General features: G+C 44.1%; 9 protein-coding genes across 9 annotated transcripts; 7 read left to right on the forward strand and 2 right to left on the reverse strand.

Annotated features, from left to right (window-relative positions):
• Positions 1–630: 630 nt before the first annotated feature.
• WHI4 (Whi4p) lies at positions 631–2,457 on the forward strand (the record flags this gene model as incomplete). Its single annotated transcript, XM_022610843.1, has 1 exon — positions 631–2,457. The coding sequence occupies one exon, from the start codon at positions 631–633 to the stop codon at positions 2,455–2,457; it is 1,827 nt and encodes a 608-aa protein (XP_022467098.1).
• A 565-nt stretch (positions 2,458–3,022) lies between these two features.
• SHS1 (septin SHS1) lies at positions 3,023–4,645 on the reverse strand (the record flags this gene model as incomplete). The annotated part of the gene is made up of 1 exon (XM_022610844.1): positions 3,023–4,645. The coding sequence occupies one exon, from the start codon at positions 4,643–4,645 to the stop codon at positions 3,023–3,025; it is 1,623 nt and encodes a 540-aa protein (XP_022467099.1).
• A 427-nt stretch (positions 4,646–5,072) lies between these two features.
• On the forward strand, positions 5,073–6,788 carry KNAG0L02410 (uncharacterized protein; the record flags this gene model as incomplete). Its single annotated transcript, XM_022610845.1, has 1 exon — positions 5,073–6,788. The coding sequence occupies one exon, from the start codon at positions 5,073–5,075 to the stop codon at positions 6,786–6,788; it is 1,716 nt and encodes a 571-aa protein (XP_022467100.1).
• A 110-nt stretch (positions 6,789–6,898) lies between these two features.
• On the forward strand, positions 6,899–7,972 carry GCS1 (GTPase-activating protein GCS1; the record flags this gene model as incomplete). Its single annotated transcript, XM_022610846.1, has 1 exon — positions 6,899–7,972. The coding sequence occupies one exon, from the start codon at positions 6,899–6,901 to the stop codon at positions 7,970–7,972; it is 1,074 nt and encodes a 357-aa protein (XP_022467101.1).
• A 304-nt stretch (positions 7,973–8,276) lies between these two features.
• Positions 8,277–9,230, forward strand: DIM1 (putative dimethyladenosine transferase; the record flags this gene model as incomplete). The annotated part of the gene is made up of 1 exon (XM_022610847.1): positions 8,277–9,230. One exon carries the CDS (start codon positions 8,277–8,279, stop codon positions 9,228–9,230), a length of 954 nt encoding a protein of 317 aa, XP_022467102.1.
• A 720-nt stretch (positions 9,231–9,950) lies between these two features.
• Positions 9,951–10,826, reverse strand: CRG1 (S-adenosylmethionine-dependent methyltransferase; the record flags this gene model as incomplete). Its single annotated transcript, XM_022610848.1, has 1 exon — positions 9,951–10,826. The coding sequence occupies one exon, from the start codon at positions 10,824–10,826 to the stop codon at positions 9,951–9,953; it is 876 nt and encodes a 291-aa protein (XP_022467103.1).
• Positions 10,827–12,007: 1,181 nt separating this feature from the next.
• DIP5 (dicarboxylic amino acid permease) lies at positions 12,008–13,774 on the forward strand (the record flags this gene model as incomplete). The annotated part of the gene is made up of 1 exon (XM_022610849.1): positions 12,008–13,774. One exon carries the CDS (start codon positions 12,008–12,010, stop codon positions 13,772–13,774), a length of 1,767 nt encoding a protein of 588 aa, XP_022467104.1.
• An 819-nt stretch (positions 13,775–14,593) lies between these two features.
• KNAG0L02470 (uncharacterized protein) lies at positions 14,594–16,510 on the forward strand (the record flags this gene model as incomplete). Its single annotated transcript, XM_022610850.1, has 1 exon — positions 14,594–16,510. The coding sequence occupies one exon, from the start codon at positions 14,594–14,596 to the stop codon at positions 16,508–16,510; it is 1,917 nt and encodes a 638-aa protein (XP_022467105.1).
• A 2,004-nt stretch (positions 16,511–18,514) lies between these two features.
• Positions 18,515–19,810, forward strand: KNAG0L02480 (uncharacterized protein; the record flags this gene model as incomplete). Its single annotated transcript, XM_022610851.1, has 1 exon — positions 18,515–19,810. One exon carries the CDS (start codon positions 18,515–18,517, stop codon positions 19,808–19,810), a length of 1,296 nt encoding a protein of 431 aa, XP_022467106.1.
• Positions 19,811–20,300: the final 490 nt, after the last annotated feature.

Consider the following 20,300-nt stretch of genomic DNA (forward strand, 5'->3'; position numbering starts at 1 on the left):
CGAACCTTCATTATTCCAAAAAGTCACATCACTCTGTACGGACAGCGAAGACGAAGAAAAAAAGAAATTCAAAACAAAAAGAAAAAGAAAACAATTGAACCTGCTGATTTAAACACACTTATACTCAAAAAGGGTTGCACGTACAAAGAAGGTACACGACACTGCTGTGCACTGGTACTGAGAGCTTTGTGAGCCTGGCAGTCTACGCTTTTGTTATCCCTGGGAGAGTATTGACTGTGTTTTATTTAGATTGGGAAGCATACGCTTAGTGATTGAAAAAAGAAAAGATCAAAAGAGATAATAATTAAGGTACGCGAAAACAGTTTGAGATAACTTGTTCAGCGCTCCGGTATTTGTATATTCAATTTTCAGGTACGTCTATTGGGAAGCTGTTAGACTTTCTGACTCCCCCATACTTTGCGGTGTTTTGTTCATTTGAAAGACTCTTCTTTTCTTTTTCTTTCTTTCTCCTCGTATTCTGCTGTTTTAGTCACCTCCCCAACTTGCAAAGTTATGTCGCTGATGAACCAACCTAGGTCGATGGGATTGGAGGACTCTTTTGGCCAGCAAACACGCTCTGGGACCGATTTGTTTGCGTCACAGGTCCACGTTTCTCCTACAAACAAGGGAATGCTGCACTTGAATTCCATCCCTACTCACAGTCAAAGTGAGACGAATATATCACATGCGAATGAACCGGAAATTACGTTTTCTTCGCCCTTCCATTTGGCCAACAACGTACAGAATTTGAGCTTGGGTGGTCCTGCTTCCGAGGGTACTTGCTACCGCAACTGCATGGTTCCAGATATGCACCCTGAACAAGGCAATGGCTCGTACTCATTGATTGTGAGAAATCTCCCCGCTGATATCACCCATAGAGAGGCACATCTGATGTTTGCCCTGGCAAATGGCGTCAACAGTGTCGAACTTGTCAGGGACGAGCAATCACACAGGAAAACCGACGCCGTTGGCACCTCTCAGTCCGTGATTGTTGCCAAATTCAGTTCACTGCACTTGTCCACTGTGTACGCCACAATTTTGAATTCTAAAAGAGACTTGTTCGGTACAACTTCCACACTCGGTCTAGTTGCCGAGATTATTGACAGCGTCACGAAGAAAGGAGTACCCGTGCCACCGATGGTCCAACACTCACCACGAAACTACCGCTTGACAGGGTCTCTAACAAATCCAGCGCTCACGGGTACCCCGACTCAAAATGCAAACAGGTCGTTGCAACAGAGACCAAGCTTTTTACAACAGGCAAAATCTAGGTTTTCGTTTAGTGATCCCTTCACAAATGACTCAAGCCAACAGGTAAACGGCTCCACACAACATAGTCAGCACGATGCAAACACATCCGCCTCTAGAGACACGCCGACAGCAGCTGGCAAATCGCTGTTGCTAATGGAAAATGCTGACAGTGACATCAATGAGGATATCTGGAAGTCGAACATCCTACCTTCCACGTTCACGGATCCTCCACCAGCCGTATCCACTCCTATCATGGAATGGGGGAACAAGCAAGTCGGCAATGGCACTGCTCCAAACCAAATCAACCAGATGAACACTGGCAATCCAGGTGCGTTTTTCCTACCCAATGCCACTAAATCTACAGTACAGTCAAATTCAGTGATGCCATACGAACTGGGCGGATCGATGAACAGACTTGCAAATAATGGCAACAGGGCAGATCATCCAGATAGGATTAATCCCAGTTCAAGTATTCCCTTTAGTATGGGCAATCTCTCGATGGAAAATGTAGATGTCAACGGACCAGAGAGCAGCAAGTTTATGAAATACCAGACGAACGGACAGTTGCCCACACCACAACAGAACCCAATTTATGCGAATCATAACCAGTTGGACGTGTCCCGGAAGAAGGGAACAAGTATAAATCAATCGCCAATGAACAGCAACTCCAGGAACTTGACTTCCTCGGACGCCAGCAATTCCAAAGCACCAGCTCAACCTAGTGTCCGCAAAAGTTCCACTGGAACTCCGATATCGATTACTGCCACAGACTCGGATAGCGCTGTGGCTTCTATGTCGCAGGCCGACCTGTCACTCCTGGCGAAGATCCCTCCTCCGGCAAACCCGGCAGATCAAAATCCACCTTGTAACACTCTGTACGTGGGGAACCTCCCCTCAGATGCCACTGAACAAGAACTTCGACAACTGTTTGGTGGTCAACAAGGGTTTAGACGACTATCGTTTAAAAACAAGAACCCAACTAACGTTCACGGTCACGGTCATAGTCATGGTCACGGCCATGGTCCAATGTGTTTTGTTGAATTCGAAGATATCAGTTTTGCAACAAGAGCCCTCGCAGACCTGTACGGTAGTCAATTACCGCGTACCACCGTATACAGTAAAGGCGGTATACGGCTGAGCTTTTCCAAAAATCCATTAGGTGTACGTGGACCCAACACAAGAAAGAGTGTGACCTCTTCTAATTGATCAGGTAATATCTCCGCCACCACTACGCCGACTGTCCATTCCAATTATGCACCAAAATCATAAGAGGGGTACCTGATCTTCCCCGTTCGTTTTTCTTCTCTCCTCCTATGGTATATACGTATTTCCTCCCCGCCCCACCCCGTATTGCATATTCATCTCTATGGGCAAATTTGTCCCTTTGTCTCATATTCTAACATTCTCCTTTGTCCATGGTAGAAATGGTACCTTTATACACGCACGCGCGGGCACAGAGAACAAATACTACCTGTTCTCTTTCCACTATTGCATAACTTTTCCTAATGCAAACTACTAACAACTGTTCCCCAATCTCTGCCACTTCAGCTGCCACATCCTCATTGTAACTACCAAAAGACCGGGTGGTCGAATATTTCTATGTACTGGTAAATAACAACCTATATATTATTACTTTCTTCTAACACATTCAATTGTTACTCGATATTTGCTATTGCCGAAACGTATAGTAGAAAGACGAAGCATCTTTTCGTTTCAAATCAGTGTGCGTGTGTATGTAACAATCAAGCGTTGGGGCAACAAAGGAAACAGATCACTGTTTACCAGAGACGATGGAGGCTAGATCTGTCAGCGTGTCTTCCTTCTTCAACTGGACTCTTCTTGATCCGAGTGAGGAGACGGATGCACTCCTAGAGTCACTCCCCTGGTTGAGTAACTTTTCCCTCATTTTCAATTTCTGCGCTCTGAGCTCTAGTTCTTGTATTCTTTTTTGCAACTCTAGTGCACTTTGAGCCTCCAGTTCTTCCAGTTTTTGTTGTTTCGCGATGATTCTTTCGTGTCTCAAGACGTAGGGGACCGTCTCCGATATGTTTCTCAATTTATTCCTCTCGTTGATGCCTGGGGACCGTGCCTCCTTTTTAATACTATCAATGATCTCTTGGTTCTCAGATCTGATCTCGTCGGACATTTGCTTGATCGGGGACTCACCCTGATTGTCCGTCGTAGAGTACGAGCGCGTCTGCTTCGGGGTTTCCGGCAGGCCTGCCCCTACAGTCAGATGTTGCTGCGATTTGAACTGGCCCGTGTTTATAAGTGAGACAAAATTGCTCAGACTGGGCGCCTCGCTGACCCTTCGCATCGACTTATCCCCTACCGTTACCGCGTCTCCGTGTGCGGCCGGTGGTGGGTTCTTAGTCACACTGGATAACTTCTCCTCTCTGTAGTTTTCGTAGAGTAAATTCTGAGTCGTATCCTTGAACTCTTGCAAATGCGAGCCAAAGAGTACGTTTTTCAGGACGAGCAGGTCCGAAACGTTACTGTCGTCCACTCTGAGAGTACCCCAGGGGTACTTTCTGACGTACTTCCCATCCTCCTGAGTCTCAGAACAAACGATCGCAAACGGTTGCAATGCAGCTAACGCCTCGTTCTCCTCCACGGCCTCCAAGTCGTCATCATCAGGGTCTACTTCAAACTTGTACACTGGGATGTTGAACCTGCTGATGTCGTCGTTGACGTTCTGTTTGAATTGTTTCAGCTCCTCCTTGGTGAGGGAGTCTGCCTTAGCAATGATAGGCAGCACGTTTGTGTAACGGGAGCACATCTTCATGAGCTCAATGTCGAGTTCCTTAAGGCTATGCCCCGTAGGTTCCACGAAGTACAGAGCGATGTGTACACGAGTATCCTCGAACCTTGGGTTTCTTCTAATCCGCGTCTCCTCCGCAAGTACTATATCGAATTGCTGTTCAAGGTAAGAGGTGACCTCTTCGAAGCATGCTGCATCGTCCAAGTTCTCTCCAATTCCGTGAGTGTTGATTAAATTCAACAGGATCGCGTCCTCCGTGTCCCTTTCGTGTGGGTCCTCCGCGGTCGAAATCTCAAGGGAGGTCGATGTTAGCGAGACGCCGGGTTCCCCATCAGCAGAATGAGCGTCGAAGACGGACAAGTACGAGGGCAGCCCGTTGTTCGAGGCGAAAGACACGACTTTCGTCGGTGCTGTAACGGTCACCCTTTCGTTCAGCCGCGGTCCAGTACCACTACCATCAATACCGTACTGGTGAGGGAAGATACTTGACTCGAGCAAGTTGTTAGCAAACGTCGTCTTCCCAGTACCTGCTCTACCGAGCAACATGATCGAGTACGTGATCCCCCTCCTGTGTTCCTTCTTCCTGCGGAACAGATGCGCAGGCAACTGCGGTGAGTCAATTGAGTCCGTCATACCCCCTGAAGAGTATTGTAGGGCAGTGTAGTGTCCTGTACGGTGAACGGTGAACGGTGAACGTCAGGTAACGCGTCCGCTTGTGCTCTTCAGACGCGACTTGAAGATTCGACGAATTCGGCGATGATCCAATTCTCGAGGCGTTCGGCCGAACGACACCAATATTCGGCCGAACATGTATCCGGGTAAATATATTTTTTCAAGATTCAGTGCCCGTTGGTTTGAACGTGGGACTCATCGTGAAGTGATCGACACTGGCATCGCAGTTATCGACGTTAGCTGCGGGCGTTTTCGCTAATCTGAGGGCCTCTGAGGATCCAATTACACTTTTTAGTCATTTGGCATCGGTGCCCCGTGGAGTGCTAGTCGCCATTATTGTCACGGTTTTTTGAGGGGGTGGTGTTTGGAGCGGGGATCACAAGAAATAATGGAGTTTGGCCAACTAGGGGACACGATCGGCGGGTTGTTCCAGTTGTCGAAAGTGGATGTGTTTATTCTGGCCGCGTACAAGATTATCACAAAGGACTCGATCCTTAATGGGAACCATATCCAGGGGTCGCTGAGCGTGGTTGGTGGTGGTGCCAGGGATGGGGAGAGTGCCGGATCGGCACTCTCCGTACACCCACAGTATGCGACCACTTTCAACAAGATATCCAAGATATTTAACGTACTGCTGTCGAAAGGTAAAATGGGTGAGGAGGCTATCTCTAAGAAGTCGCCGATAGAATTGTTTCACAGGTTTCAACAGATCATGAAGGAGATCGTGTTAAGTTTTGAGACAAGCCCCTACAGTAGGTTCTTCAACAAAATTAACGACAATCTGTTCCAAATAAGGGACAACAGTGCCCTTAGGGAGGACCCATATTGGAAGGACATCACGGACGATATACTCAGCGTGTACAGTGCAAGAACTGGTAAGATGATCAATCAGAATAGGAGGAAGAATAACAGTAACAACAATACTTCAGAGGCAGACAAGAGGAAACAAGCACTGGCACAGACGAAAAATATGATGGAGAACGATTTTATCAACATGACAACAAACTTACTGGACGACGTTTCCCTCTCGCAACAACTCAATAAAAGATTGCAACATCCCACAGATGCGACAAATGTAAACCAGTCAAGGTCGTTGAATGGTTACTACACACAACCTACGAGCCCTGGAATGTCCGCTCTCCCGTTCAACCTCGACGGTGACGACGATATTCTGTCCAATGCAAACTTCAATGCGGCCACATCGAATTTACTCCCGCAGAATCAAGTAATGTTGCATTCGTCCTCGGCGAACGGGTCAATGCACCGCAAAAGACGATCACTAGGGTCTATAAACATTGATGCAATAAACGACAACGCAATGGATGAGATGCTCAAGTTTACAAACATCAGCAAGAGAATGAAGGTCGACGGTGAAAGTGTCCAACCGACAAATTCGAACGGTAACGACAATGGCACCGGACTAACCAAAACAGCAGCATCAACTGCTACTACTATGAACAACAACAACAACAACAACAACATGCATGGGCAAACTCCAATGAGCAACGCGACGACGAGCGATAGTACAGGCCCGTCAACACAGCAAACTGGTATCACGGCTAATGGTGGGGAAATACCGGAGGGACCTACACACAGTGCTCCATCTACAATGATGGGGGATGCTGCAGTACATGCAGCTACAAGCGGATTCCCCCTGTTGACTGGGGCTCCCACTGGCTCGGCTTCACACATGTACGGCCAGCAGCAGCAACAGCAGCAGCTGCAACAACATTTACCAACGACAAATTTACAACCACAGCAGCAGCAGCAACAGGTAGACCCCATGCCGTCTGACTACAACCGCTTTAAACAATACGCTCCAGGAAGTACGCAGCTCTTACGACATCATCCTGTCCGAGAAGGAGAAACGCATTCAATCGCTCGAGAACGAAATTGCTCTGCAGAGACAAGAGACCGTATGGCTGCGCAAAATGCTCATCGAGGACATGGGATACGTCAGAAACGTACTCAAGAACATGGCAGACAGATAAGATACGGGATCATCGGACTGGCCGTCGGGCATCGCGCTGCTCGTTCCTCACCTGCCGTCGAAAGTGACATTAACGTCTTTCAAAATTTTAGTCGAAATCTTCTTCAAAAGTGAACAATTTCGAGGCTCAATCGCTCTGTTGATAAACGGATCATCTGTGAGGATTGCTTGTTGTGCGCTACGTGCTTCCCTTGTGTTCTTTGCAGAATTGGGTAGCGAATTCAATGTCCGAATGGAAGGTTGATCCGGATCACCGGAGAAGGCTGCTGCAGTTGCAGAAGATTGGCGGGAACAAGAAGTGTGTTGACTGCCACGCGCCAAACCCGCAATGGGCGTCGCCCAAGTTCGGGATCTTCATCTGTCTTGAGTGTGCTGGTGTGCACCGGTCGCTTGGAGTGCACATATCTTTCGTGCGTTCGATCACCATGGACCAGTTCAAGCCGGAGGAGCTTGTGAGAATGGAGAAGGGAGGGAACGACCAATTTAACGAGTACATGGCCGCGCACGGCGTAGATCTTGGACTACCGCAGAAAGTCAAGTACGACAACGTCATTGCCCAGGACTACAAGGAGAAATTGACATGTGAAGTGGAGGGCAAAGAATTCGCGGAACCGGAACACCCAGGGTTTGACGCCTCGCAGCTCGGTGTCGCGGGGGCATCGGCTACCACGCTAGGTGGGAGTCGATCCAACACTCCGTTGGAAAACCGCCGTTCTGCGACGCCCAAAAGAGACCAGCGCGACGACCAGCCAGGGCAGGCGCAAAGGGAGAGAACGAGGCGTACTTGCCGAGCTTGGGAAGCAGAACGAACAAAACCGGCCCACTTACCACCTTCTCAAGGTGGCAAGTATCAGGGCTTTGGGAACACGCCCGCTCCGGCCGATACTGCGGAGCACCAAAATACACTAAACCTGGAGAGCTTCCAAAACGATCCTCTGGGCACGCTCTCGAAGGGATGGAGCATCTTCTCGTCGAGCATATCCAAGTCGGTCGCAGACGTCAATGAGTCAGTCATCAAGCCGGGCTACGAGCAATGGCAGTCTGGAGAACTATCGGAGGAGACCAAGCGAGCCGCCACGCAGTTCGGCCAGAAGTGCCAAGAAACGAGTAGCTACGGCTACACTGCATTCCAAAACTTTACCAAATCACTACAAGAACAGTACTACGGAGAGAAGGAAGAGTCCACAATGGGGCCAAGAGCAGAAACCCAAGCAGGTTCTGGTCAAGAGTACACGAAACTACTACCGGATGAAAAAGGGTCGTCTAAGAAACGGGAAGATGAATGGGATGAATTCTGAGATGCATTCGCACAGCACAGGTCCCATCGTCCTTCCCTCTCTGTAGAGTTTGTGATTATTCACAGATCACAGCAGCACTCGCTCAACATGTCTAGATATACAACCCACTATTTCTAGTGGTTAACTTACATAGTAAGCGGAAATTGAAAAATTTTTCTTTTATATCAAGAATAAATAATGAAGAAAATAATAAAGTACTACTCATCTCATCTCATCGCAACTTTCAAGTAATTGCTTTGGTTGTTGAAGAGGACTAAATATACCTCAATTTTGTATTCTACCCATACCCATTCTCCCAAGAAAGATGCCTAAAGCTGAGAAGAAGAAATACGGTGGATCAACGACGAAGAAGCAGGTCGCTGCAGAGAAGCATTTGAGCTCGGTGTTCAAGTTTAACACCGATCTCGGTCAGCATATCTTGAAGAACCCGCTGGTGGCCCAAGGTATCGTTGACAAGGCGCATATCAAACCTTCGGATATTGTCCTAGAAGTTGGTCCCGGTACTGGTAATTTAACGGTGAGGATTTTAGAGAAGGCGAAGAAAGTTGTCGCTGTCGAAATGGACCCTAGAATGGCTGCTGAACTGACAAAGAGAGTCCATGGGACACCGGCGGAGAAGAAACTGGATATCATGCTTGGTGATTTCATGAAAACAGAGTTACCGTACTTTGATATTTGCATCAGTAATACCCCCTACCAGATCTCTTCGCCGCTCGTTTTCAAGCTGATCAACCAACCAAGACCGCCCCGGGTGTCCATTCTTATGTTTCAAAGGGAATTTGCAATGCGGCTGCTGGCCAGACCAGGGGACTCGTTGTACTGTAGATTGTCGGCTAACGTCCAGATGTGGGCTAACGTGACGCACATTATGAAGGTCGGCAGAAACAACTTTAGGCCTCCACCGCAAGTGGAATCTAGTGTTGTACGGATAGAGATCAAGAACCCAAGACCCCAGGTGGACTTCAACGAGTGGGATGGGCTTTTGAGAATAGTGTTCGTCAGAAAGAATAGAACCATCTCCGCAGGCTTCAAATCCACCACTGTTTTGGAGATCCTGGAGAAAAACTATAAAGCGTATTTGGCGATGAACAACGAGATGGTTGAGGATGACAGTAACTTGTTGGACACAGTGAAGCAGAAAATCGAAACGGTATTGAGGGAAACAGAGTTGAACGATAAAAGAGCAGGGAAGTGTGATCAAAATGATTTCTTGAAACTGCTGTATTCCTTCCATCAGGTCGGGATACATTTTTCGTGACCACAATGTAGAATAGAAAAAGAGAGCTCCACAGTAGTATAATCATTATTTGTTGTTATTTATGTACAATGGTAAGGTATTGTCATTTTACGATTTTGGGTCGTTTAACTCATCTGAAGAGTTATCACTCTTATACGTTATGGTAATTTACCTGGAGGTCTGTAAGGGAAGCCCCCACATGTAGCCACATTATCCGAAACAAATAGATAAACTCATAAGGTTTTTGCTTTGGCATCTTTCAGCCCAACCTCCAAGTGAAGAAAACTTGTGTAATCAAGTATTTGTACAGTTACGTATTCTACTTAAGTAGAACTATAAACTGTTGAATAGGGTCTTGTTCGCCGTGGCTATTCATTGTAGTAGAGTAAAGAGATGTTTTAGTTCAGGTATGGCTTCTGGTATATACTTAATATATAAGTATATGGTTCGATGATCTCTTCTATATTGTCACAGATAGAAGGATCAATTCATTCGATGTAGTTAGGCTTTATATACGTGAGAATTTGCTTAGAGTCAATGGTGTGGCTCTTCACTTTCTCACTGTCGTGGATACCTCCACACTTGTGGCATCGTTATTTGTCTCGTTAACATTTGTGTCTTTTATCAAGTGTGTGTCCTGTGGCCTATGATGATATCTTATCATCCTTATCATAGTCATTTTCTATATCCCGCACAAAGCGTATAAGACTTCTGAGACCTGATCCTAAAAGGATAACTACATTACTTCTTGCGGCAAATATAGTAAAAAGTGGACCACTCAATATTCAAAAGGGTTTCCTCACTTGGCACATTACATTCTTTCATTAATTCGTCAATGAAAACGTCGGCAATGTCGTTTGTTTCATCAGGATGGTTTTTCACCCAACTGGTGTACAAACTCCAGCTTTTCACAAACCTCTTGAAATCTTTCAAAGTAATTTGGCCTTTCATTAGGAACGGTTCTGAATGTTGGTTATTTGAAGAACAATTTTCACCAACCTCTAAATCTTTGAACTTTTGTTTAATCAATCTTTCGGGTAAATCATCTCCACCCATATTAGTGAAAAAGTATCTCTGTTCTGGTGTCAAATATTTACCCATGTACTGTGGCCCCCATCCGTACTTGTAATAAATTTCGTTTGCTTTTGGTCCCAAATCTACAAACTCCGGTTGCACGTAAAGCCAAAATGCGAAAGTGCCCCCCTGTTTCAACAATTGGTACACTTGTTCAAAGGCAATGTCCATATCACACCAATGTAGACTTTCGGCACCGATAACCATATCCACGGTGCCCTTCTCCAAATTGTCCAGCGACACTAGATCCTCGCCGTAACCCAATTTGAAAGTCGCTCGCGGGTAATCTTGGCGTGCCACTTGAAGCATAGACTCCGAGGGGTCCACACCAACACATTTTTGGAAATGTGGTATGAACATGCTTGTGGCGATCCCGGTCCCGCAACCGACGTCAAGCAACAGGTTACGGGACCCGCCGTGAGAGTGATGGTACTCATCGTGATACTGCAAGATGCGATTAATAAGAGTTACAGGGTACGTGGGGCGTACCTCATGGTAGTAAGACGACTTGAAATTTTGGTCCAAGTAACTGGTCGAGGGCATTACGATAAGATATACCACTGTGCATTGACTCAACTGTAATCCACAAATTGGGATAAACCTGTGGAACTTAAAGTAATAAAGAGATACGACATACGAAGTACTCCCACCCACCTATATATATATATATATACTTGTTCAACAAGCGGTTCTGCGAGATCGCGGACATGCACTAGCCCGAGCTCGGGGAACGAGACGGCCCCACCCACCACCTCGTTTCCTCTTTGGGACACACTCTCGTTTCCTTTCTCGCCGCTGCGGCACCGTTTTTCTTTCCGGCCCTTTTCCGGCGATTGCCTGCGAGGAACGGTATCGCCCAAAGAGGAAGCTAGTAAAAACGGTGCCCTTCGCGAAGTTATCAAAGGAACGTGAGCTAAGCAGCTGGGGACCCTTCGAGACGCACGGCGCTGTGCTGTGCTGTGCACTCAGTATGCAAGGCTTCACCGCCGCGCGTGACACTCGCGCTTCGTAGACAGGCAGACAGCAACGCCATGCAGTGGAGTTTAAGTTCCGACAGAGATTGGGCGCGTCGCAAACAGGTATCGTTATCGGGGTACGCTACCAAACTGCTATTGAGAGGTAAGTAAATCGGGTGAATTGGTATCGCAATTGCTCAAAAATTCTCAACTTGGTCGAAAAGTAATGACACGATGATGCTAGCTCGGGAACTGATGATGCATGCGCACGGCAGGTATTCCGGTTGTTGTTTACCTTTTGATTGCCTCCTATCAGCAAGTGTATGTCAGTGAGACCCCCCCCCGTTCTCCCGATATTGGAATACTCGTCGCGTTGGCTGCTCTCTTTGTCTGTAGGTCTGATATTTCTCCCTTGTATAACCAGAAACCCCACTCGCACCCCGCTCATTCGTTATCAATCAAAATAACACTTGTATCATGTCTGGGCATGAACGAGGATGGTTCAAACTCTGATAATATATATAAGAGGGCTTCCTTGTCTTGCCATCCTCACTACCGTTCTTGCCTCTTTGCCCTGGGGGGAAACTGGAGAGAAATACGTAACCGCAACAAAGGACTCATCCACCCCCTCCCCCCCCCCATTTCTACTCTTAATACAACACTGTCACCACAGTTCTATATCTTTATCCTATTTCTCTCGTAGCAATTGGAAAAGAATCAACGTTGATAGTACGAGCAATCATATATTTGGGTAATATATAGAAAAAAATGGGTCTAGGTGTTTTCAAAACGGGACAGGGATCCTCAATTGTTCCTAGTTTCTCTAACCACTCCGATAACATCGACAACAAAAAGGAACCTTTCCAAATTGACATCGAAAAGGAGAGTACAGAATCTGTGGCCCTAGATGACACCAACGAACAGTTCGATGGGAAATGTTCCGATCAAAGGTTGAAAAAAGATTTAAAGGCCCGCCATGTTTCTATGATCGCCATCGGTGGTTCTCTCGGGACAGGTCTTCTTATTGGTACGGGGAACTCGCTTGCAGTCGCCGGTCCAGTCTCAATGCTAATCTCTTATTCATTTGTCGGTGTGTTGGTTTTCTTTGTGATGTCCTGCATTGGTGAAATGGCAGCATATATCCCACTGGATGGGTTCACCAGTTACGCTTCAAGGTATTGCGACCCAGCGTTAGGTTTCGCAGTTGGTTATGCTTACCTCGTCAAATACTTCATTCTGCCACCAAATCAGTTAACCGCCGCGGCACTAGTAATTCAATACTGGATCCCAAGAGAAAAAGTGAATCCAGGTGTTTGGATCACAATTGTCTTGGTCGTCATTGTCGTGATCAACACTTTCGGTGTCAAATTTTTCGGTGAATTCGAATTTTGGTTGTCCAGTTTTAAAGTTATAGTCATGCTGGGTTTAATCATATTGATGTTCATCATCATGCTTGGTGGTACCCCAACTCACGACAGATTAGGCTTCAGGTACTGGAAACACCCGGGTGCATTCAAAGAATACTCAAAATCCATTCATGGGGACATCGGTAGGTTTGTTTCATTCGTGTCATGCTTCGTTTATGGGCTGTTCTGTTACCTCGGGATCGAATTGACAGGGATCGTTGCCGCAGAGGCCGAAAACCCTAGGAAAAACATTCCAAAGGCCATCAAATTGACCATGTGGCGTATTATTATCTTTTACATCATCACAATTTTCCTGCTAGGTATGTGTGTCTCATCAAACGATCCTCTACTGTTGGAGGCTAAGACAAAAAGTACCTCCGCTGCTGCTTCACCTTTCGTCGTCGCCATTGTCAACTCAGGAATCGAAGCTTTACCTCATATTTTCAACGCTTGTGTTCTGATGTTCGTTTTCAGTGCGTGTAATTCGGACTTGTACGTTGCCTCAAGAAACCTGTACAGTTTGGCCATTGATAACAAAGCACCAAAAATATTTGCAAAGACAAACCGTTTTGGTATCCCCTATAACTCATTAGGTGTTGCCGTGCTTTTCTGCTTACTTGCTTACATGAGTGTATCTTCTGGTTCCGCTAAAATTTTCAACTATTTTGTTAACGTTGTTTCCATCACAGGTGTTCTTACATGGATTTCCATCTTGATCACCTACATTTGTTTCGACAGGGCTGTGAGGGCGCAAGGCATTGACAAATCCACATTTGCCTACGTTGCCCCCTTACAACCATATGGTGCTTACTTCTCCCTATTCTTCTGCTGTTTGCTAGCTCTAATCAAAAATTTCACCGTCTTTCTAAATCATAAATTCGATTACCGAAACTTCATCACGGGTTATATTGGGCTTCCCTTATTTTTCATCTGCTACTTCGGCTACAAATTCGTAAAGAAGACCAAGATTCGCAAACCTGAAGAAGTGGACTTGTTTAGTTTCAAAGCTGCCATTGACCAGGAAGAAGAAGATGGCAGAATAAAGGACGCAGCAACCGCAGAGAGAATTAAGAAGAACGGTAAAAACTGGGAATGGTTTTATGAAACATATCTGGGAAAAATCTTCTAGTAAGAATCAAACACAAAACAGAGAAGTTGCTTCTTTCTGTCACCATCCCTATTGCATCCACTAAGTTTTGAAAAACAACAACATTTCAAATCAGGTTTCCCTTAATATTAATAGCATTCGTATTCCATTACTTAAGTAAGTAAGATAAACAGTTTTTAAAATTCTTCATTCATCAGTACCAAGCGCTCTTGCCTTCGAAACTCATGCTTTGACAGATTTCTTGGTTTTTCGACTAATCGTTATAGAGCCTTGGAAAGGAACGGCATGAAAGTTCACTTTTTTTTGATATTGTGAAATTATCACAAATAAGGACATCATCTTGGACGGAATTGTATGTTCGCTTTGGAAGATCAAAAAGCCTTCAACTAATCCCAAAGCAATTTTACTGTATTCCTGTATAGAAAAGAGGATCAGGGCAATCATATTTGATTCCAGGTTTGTACGCTCCGCGCTCTAAAGGTGGGGTAGATATGTTGGCAAACATGATAGAAATGCCGTAATTTGTTTTTTCGGAGAACCACCCTACCCCCCAGGAAATAATTGGTATCAAGGGTTACAAGTTTCTTGGGTGCCCTTATAATGAATGTGTAAGTAATGGTGCCGTAACCTAAAATCCTGGAAAACACGGAATCGGTTGGCACCTTCCCCTTATATTCTTGGTAAGTATCAATCAAAGAGAGAAATAAAATAAGGATCTTCTTCATTCCGCAGCTCCCTGCATTAAGGGTCACAATAAGCATGAATATAAAGTATTGCAAATGATATTATGATTGATTGACAGCTTTATCTTCCAATATAGAAAAGAGATACAAGGCAATCATGTTTGATTCCAAGTTTATACGTTTTTTTAGTACAATCTCTCCCAAAGGTGACAATGCAAAAGAGGTTACAGCGAGCAAACTAGCCCTCAATATCGAAGTGCAAAGTGATCAAAGTAGCAAATCTCTTTGCGATTCTGCTTCCGATGTTTTAGCGAGTGAGATCGGTGACGGTAAGTATGAAGGGATCCGGCTAAAGAAACAACTGAAATCCCGCCACATATCTATGATTGCAATTGGTGGATCACTAGGTACAGGACTTCTTATTGCAACCGGAGAATCTTTGAAGGTGGCAGGCCCAGTTTCAACTTTAATTGCCTATACATTCGTAGGAATAATGGTTTTTTTTACCATGGCGTGTCTTGGTGAAATGGCAACTTTTATCCCACTGGATGGTTTCACCAGTTATGCATCCAGATACTGCGACCCAGCATTAGGGTTTGCAGTAGGTTATGCGTATTTAATCAAATATTTTATCCTACCCCCCAACCAGCTAACTGCGGCTGCAATGGTTATGCAGTACTGGGTTCCCAGAGATACTGTCAATCCTGGTATTTGGGTCACCTTGGTGTTTGCAGTTATAACGGTCATCAATATATTCGGTGTCCGATTTTTTGGAGAGTTTGAATTCTGGCTATCCAGCTTGAAAGTGTTGATAATGATTGGTTTGATAATCTTACTGTTCGTGATAATGCTTGGAGGAGCTGGCAGTCACGATAGACTAGGGTTTAGGTACTGGAAGCACCCAGGTGCATTCAACGATTATTCGGATGATATATCTGGATCGCTAGGAAAGTTTGTTTCTTTTGTCGCTGTCCTGGTACTTGGTGTTTTTGCATATCTTGGTATTGAATTAACAGGAATAGTAGCGGCTGAGGCATCCAATCCCCGAAGGAGTGTTCCCAAAGCTATCAAATTGACATTTTACCGCATATTGGTATTCTATGTAGTTTCCATATTTCTTTTGGGAATGTGTGTTCCGTACAACGACGAAAAGCTTGTGACAACAAATGAGAATAGCCTAACTGCATCACCTTTTTCTATTGCTATTTTAAATGCCGGTATTACAGTTTTACCAGATATATTCAACGGTTGCCTTTTAATTTTTGTTTTCAGTGCAGCTAATTCTGACCTCTACGTTGCCTCCAGGAACTTATACAGCTTGGCCGTGGATAACAAGGCCCCCAAAATCTTTGCACACACTAACAGATGGGGAATACCATACAATTCTCTTTTTGTTTCCTGTCTATTCTGTTTACTGGCGTACATGACGGTATCATCTTCTTCTGCCCAAGTTTTTAAATATTTCGTTAATGTGGTTTCTATCGCCGGCCTTTTAACCTGGATATCGATTCTCATCACATATATCTGTTTCGACAGAGCTGTGAGAGCTCAACATGTCGACAAATCGACATTCGCTTACGTTGCACCTTTCCAACCATACGGGGCTTACGTGTCACTGTTTTTTTGTTGTCTAATCGCAATAATAAAGAACTTCACGGTGTTTTTGGGTCATTTTGATTATAAAACATTTATTACTGGCTACATTGGGCTTCCAATTTTTGTTCTCTGTTATTTTGGTTACAAGATCACCTGTAAGAGTGAGATAAGGTCCGCAAGGTACGTAGATCTCGTATCTCAGAAGTCGTTGGTTGACAGAGAGCAGGTGGAGTATGAACTCATAGAACAACTCAAAAGGGAAGAAATGATAGCTAACACCAAGTATTCGATAGTAATTGCATTAAGACGCTGGTTTTCAAATTTTTTTTGGTTGATGAGCCTGCATAGTACTGTTGACCAAAACAAAGTACTAGGAGCTCCTGCTGTTAAGTTTTATACCATTCGGTGGAGGTACGAATACTTTACCCGCGAAAAAAAAGTTCATTACTCTATCAAAACGGATTGTATATACCATTAAACCAAATCGATTTTTTCATTGCCTTAAAAAACATTTCAGAACATAGTCAGTATTACAGTGTTGGTAATTACTCTGACCAGCTCTCATCATAGTTCCGTGAATTGGATAGAAGCAATATATCTACATTTGAATTCAACAACAAAGCTTTCTAATAGTGCTACACATGTAAAGCACAAAACTTTACCCGTTACCCAGTTTAAACTATGTACCTCAAGGAAAAAAAAGACAAAACAAACATTGAAGATAGGAAAGTGCGGATTGGGATACAAACACAGTTAGGAACTATTATTGCTCTCCTCAAAGATAACTGCATAGAGTAATATGTGGATAAACATACCTCTAAACAGGCATATATTTCCTTTGAGCACTTACTGGTTCATATTTTCTGATAGTTGATTTGGAAAATGAATTTTAGTTTTAACTGCTTGTTCCACGCACTGTTGAATGATACCCTCATGTTAACACATTGGCTAGTCCAATGATATGCACTTTTCTATGGGTTTTTTGTATACCGTAGGTCGATATCTACACTTTTCAGCATCCAGCCACACTTTTAAACAAGCAGACGTAGCACGACTAGATTTTTGAGAAGAACATACATATAAGTTGGTTTTTTTGACACTTCTGGAACAGAACAAGTCATAAAGAAACTTCCATCTCATTCATCACTTCTGGAACTAAGAGTCAATGGCTGAGCTAGACGAGAAAGAGAAACACTATAAGTTCCATATTTTTCCTGAAACAAAATCTTCTAGTTCCCTCTACGGTTCTTGTATTTTTGCTTTCCCAAACTCCGAAATATTGAGAGGAGGCGTAGCGTCTTCTCCAGTTTTGAGACACATCCCTATCTCAACGAGGCGGATCAAAGTTTAGTATTTCCGAGACACTCTTTTTAATTTTCCCATTTGATTATGTTTAACCCGCCAAGACCGGCGCTGCCACTGGAAGTAGTTGTTGTCTTGGCAACTTGCAACTGAGTAGGACTCCATATCATAGCCTTTCCCACCCGCGGGATGATGGGTACCTGCATGGAAATTCGGAGTTTGTAATGCCGATAATGTGCGTAGACGTGGAATGACGTCAATACCCGCGGATTTATGCAGTACCTCCTCTCGACTCATTCCCAAGACGAGTCACCACAGAAAGCACCACACAAACTTTTTTTCGATCTCTCCCGCCGGGCAGCAGTCACAAATTTACCCAAATAGGAAAAAACATTTTTTTTTAGGAAAAAAAATGTTTTTCCTTTGCAGGCGAGGCTGTAACAATGGACACGACTCCTTCGAACTACAATCGAGAGTCCAAAGGATCCATCAGTCACGCTACTATTATTCTTATTCTCATTGTGTTGTGATTTTGTGTTCTTGGCTTTGCTTTAGTGGGGATATGAAAATGGTAGAAACAATGAAAGTCTGATATCGAGTCATTGCAACCTAACAATGTTTCATCAACCCTTTGCCCCGCGGTTGGTCTGTGCATTTTCTGACTTCGGGTAGTTCAATCAATCTATTGTCTGATATTTCACGGCATATTTCAACTTCACTAGGGCAGTCTGCTTGCACACAGGTGGTGAGGTGGGGTTGATTGCCGGTTTCTTCTCCTTCTTTCTCTTTCCCACGACAGGGACAAATCCAGTTTATGAGTCTAGACCACTTGGCATTTGAGCAAAGTAACGATTACTTCTCTATATGAAATGGGATTTTAAGTTTGACCGTCATTTGTATTTTCTTCGCGCTACTATTATTAGGCCAATCTTGGTGTGAGTGTTATTGGAAAACAATGATAAGTTGGTGCCAACTTAGAAAAGAGGTGGTAACCTATTGTTTTGACCAAAGAAACATAAGTGATATAAAGTTAAGCTGCATCGCGAATTATCTGTGTTTATTCTGTTGTCTTATGTTCCACCTTCTTTCATTTGTTTGCTAAAATAATGCCAACAAGTTATCTGATATAAAATAACAACATATCCTAGCCTCAAACAATTTCTGATTCAATATTTTCAAAATGAAAAGTTTCTGTATAACGGTTATCATCACATTACTACAGCTGATATCCACTGTTTTGGGGATCTCTCTTTATGGAGACAACGTTGACCGACTCTGGAGTAGAGAGTTGGAAACTATATGCCCTGTTGCGACTGTTCAGCATGGGTGCCCTCATCTCGATTTTGAGCACTTTTACGAGACAGAAAATATCAACCCAAAGTTCTCCCTTGATTTAACAGACGTAAGGTGGCTTCCAAACCAGAAGTTATACCAAGTTACTATCCGTGCTTACATAACGAATGGAGAGAAGATAGATTTAAAATATCTGTGGTCTTTGAAAGCTATCGGTTTGTCCATGGGCACACATCAAATTTATGGTTTCAACGAAGGAGTGCTTCCAGAAGGTTTTGACCCATCCGATTTTACCACAACCTTCTTGATTAGAGGCCGCCCGGATTATGAAGAATGTATAGTGTGGTTAGACTACTTTCAACTTCAATTTGAGTTTTTAGACGGTCATACAGGTCAGTATAGGTCAGACTGGTATAGGGAAGGATTTGGAAACTCTCATTTTGATTTGTCAGTTGGTTGCCATAATTCGAATAATTATGGACAATCGAAGGTGGGACTTCCAAACTATTATTGGCCATTAGAATGTGGAGATGCAGATTGTCATAATACCGTAAAAACTAGCTCATTGCCTCCAGAGACATCCAGTCATCCGTTACCCCCCTCCAGTTCGAGCATGCATGCGACCTTCCGGACCACCATGGATCCTGCGTTCACGTCTCTTGCGACTAGTTCGAGTACTTTTGAAACTACCAGCCACCCACCACCTCCTGCCAGTTCAAATGTTGTCGTTTCACTTGAAACCTCCAATGAACCAGTCTCGACATGGTCAACCGATAAGATTGCAGATACAACCAGTTCTCGCCATATAATCCCATCACCAATATACTATAGCTCTGTCAAACCAGCAGAGTCAGAAGACCGTGAGAGTTTCACGGCCAGGCCATCACCTGTAACTTCCAGCTTGATTGAGAGCCCTACTTTTACACTACCAATCCCTGCTACTGCCTCTCAAAGAACACAAATAACACCAGGTATAATTCTCTCAGAAACCACCGATTTGAAGTTTGAAATAACACCTCATCCAGTGACGACTGTCACTCCTGTTGAAGAGAGCGGTACCACAGGATACACTCGTGGTGAAATGTCCACTCACAATGTTTATACTTTTGCCGGAATTGCAAACTCAGTGAATCCAGCAATTTTGGGCTCCATCTTTTTGAATTTGCTTTTGGTCGTACTTTAAACACCTATTTATATTATTATAATAGCATTTTTATGATTGCATATAAATTGAAATGTTTAGTTTCTTGTTTCTTTACTATTCCGTTGCTCTAGGCGTGGTTCCTTTACGGAGTACTAAAAATGTTTTAAAGAATCTTCCCAAAATTTGACCGTTCAAGGTGTAGGGTGGATTTCGAGTCAGAACCAATACCAAGCTACTATACACATTGTTTAATCTCATTAGACTATGTCCAATTTCAATATGAACATTCAAACGGCCATACTGTTAGATTATAATCTGTATGTATATCCTCATCCCAGACGATAATGAGATGGAGAATTATTGTATATAAATAAAAATTCCAATCTCACTTACCGTTTGAAATATAAGATAATGGTTGTTTGATCGTCCTGTTATTAGTTCACCGCCACCAAGGATGAGATAAGGTCCACTACCTCTCTTAAATCTAAGAAAGTATGATACAGCCCATATATTCAAGTACTGATGGTAT

This window comes from Huiozyma naganishii, chromosome 12 (genome assembly GCF_000348985.1).
Source record: "Huiozyma naganishii CBS 8797 chromosome 12, complete genome".
NCBI lineage: Eukaryota > Fungi > Ascomycota > Saccharomycetes > Saccharomycetales > Saccharomycetaceae > Huiozyma > Huiozyma naganishii.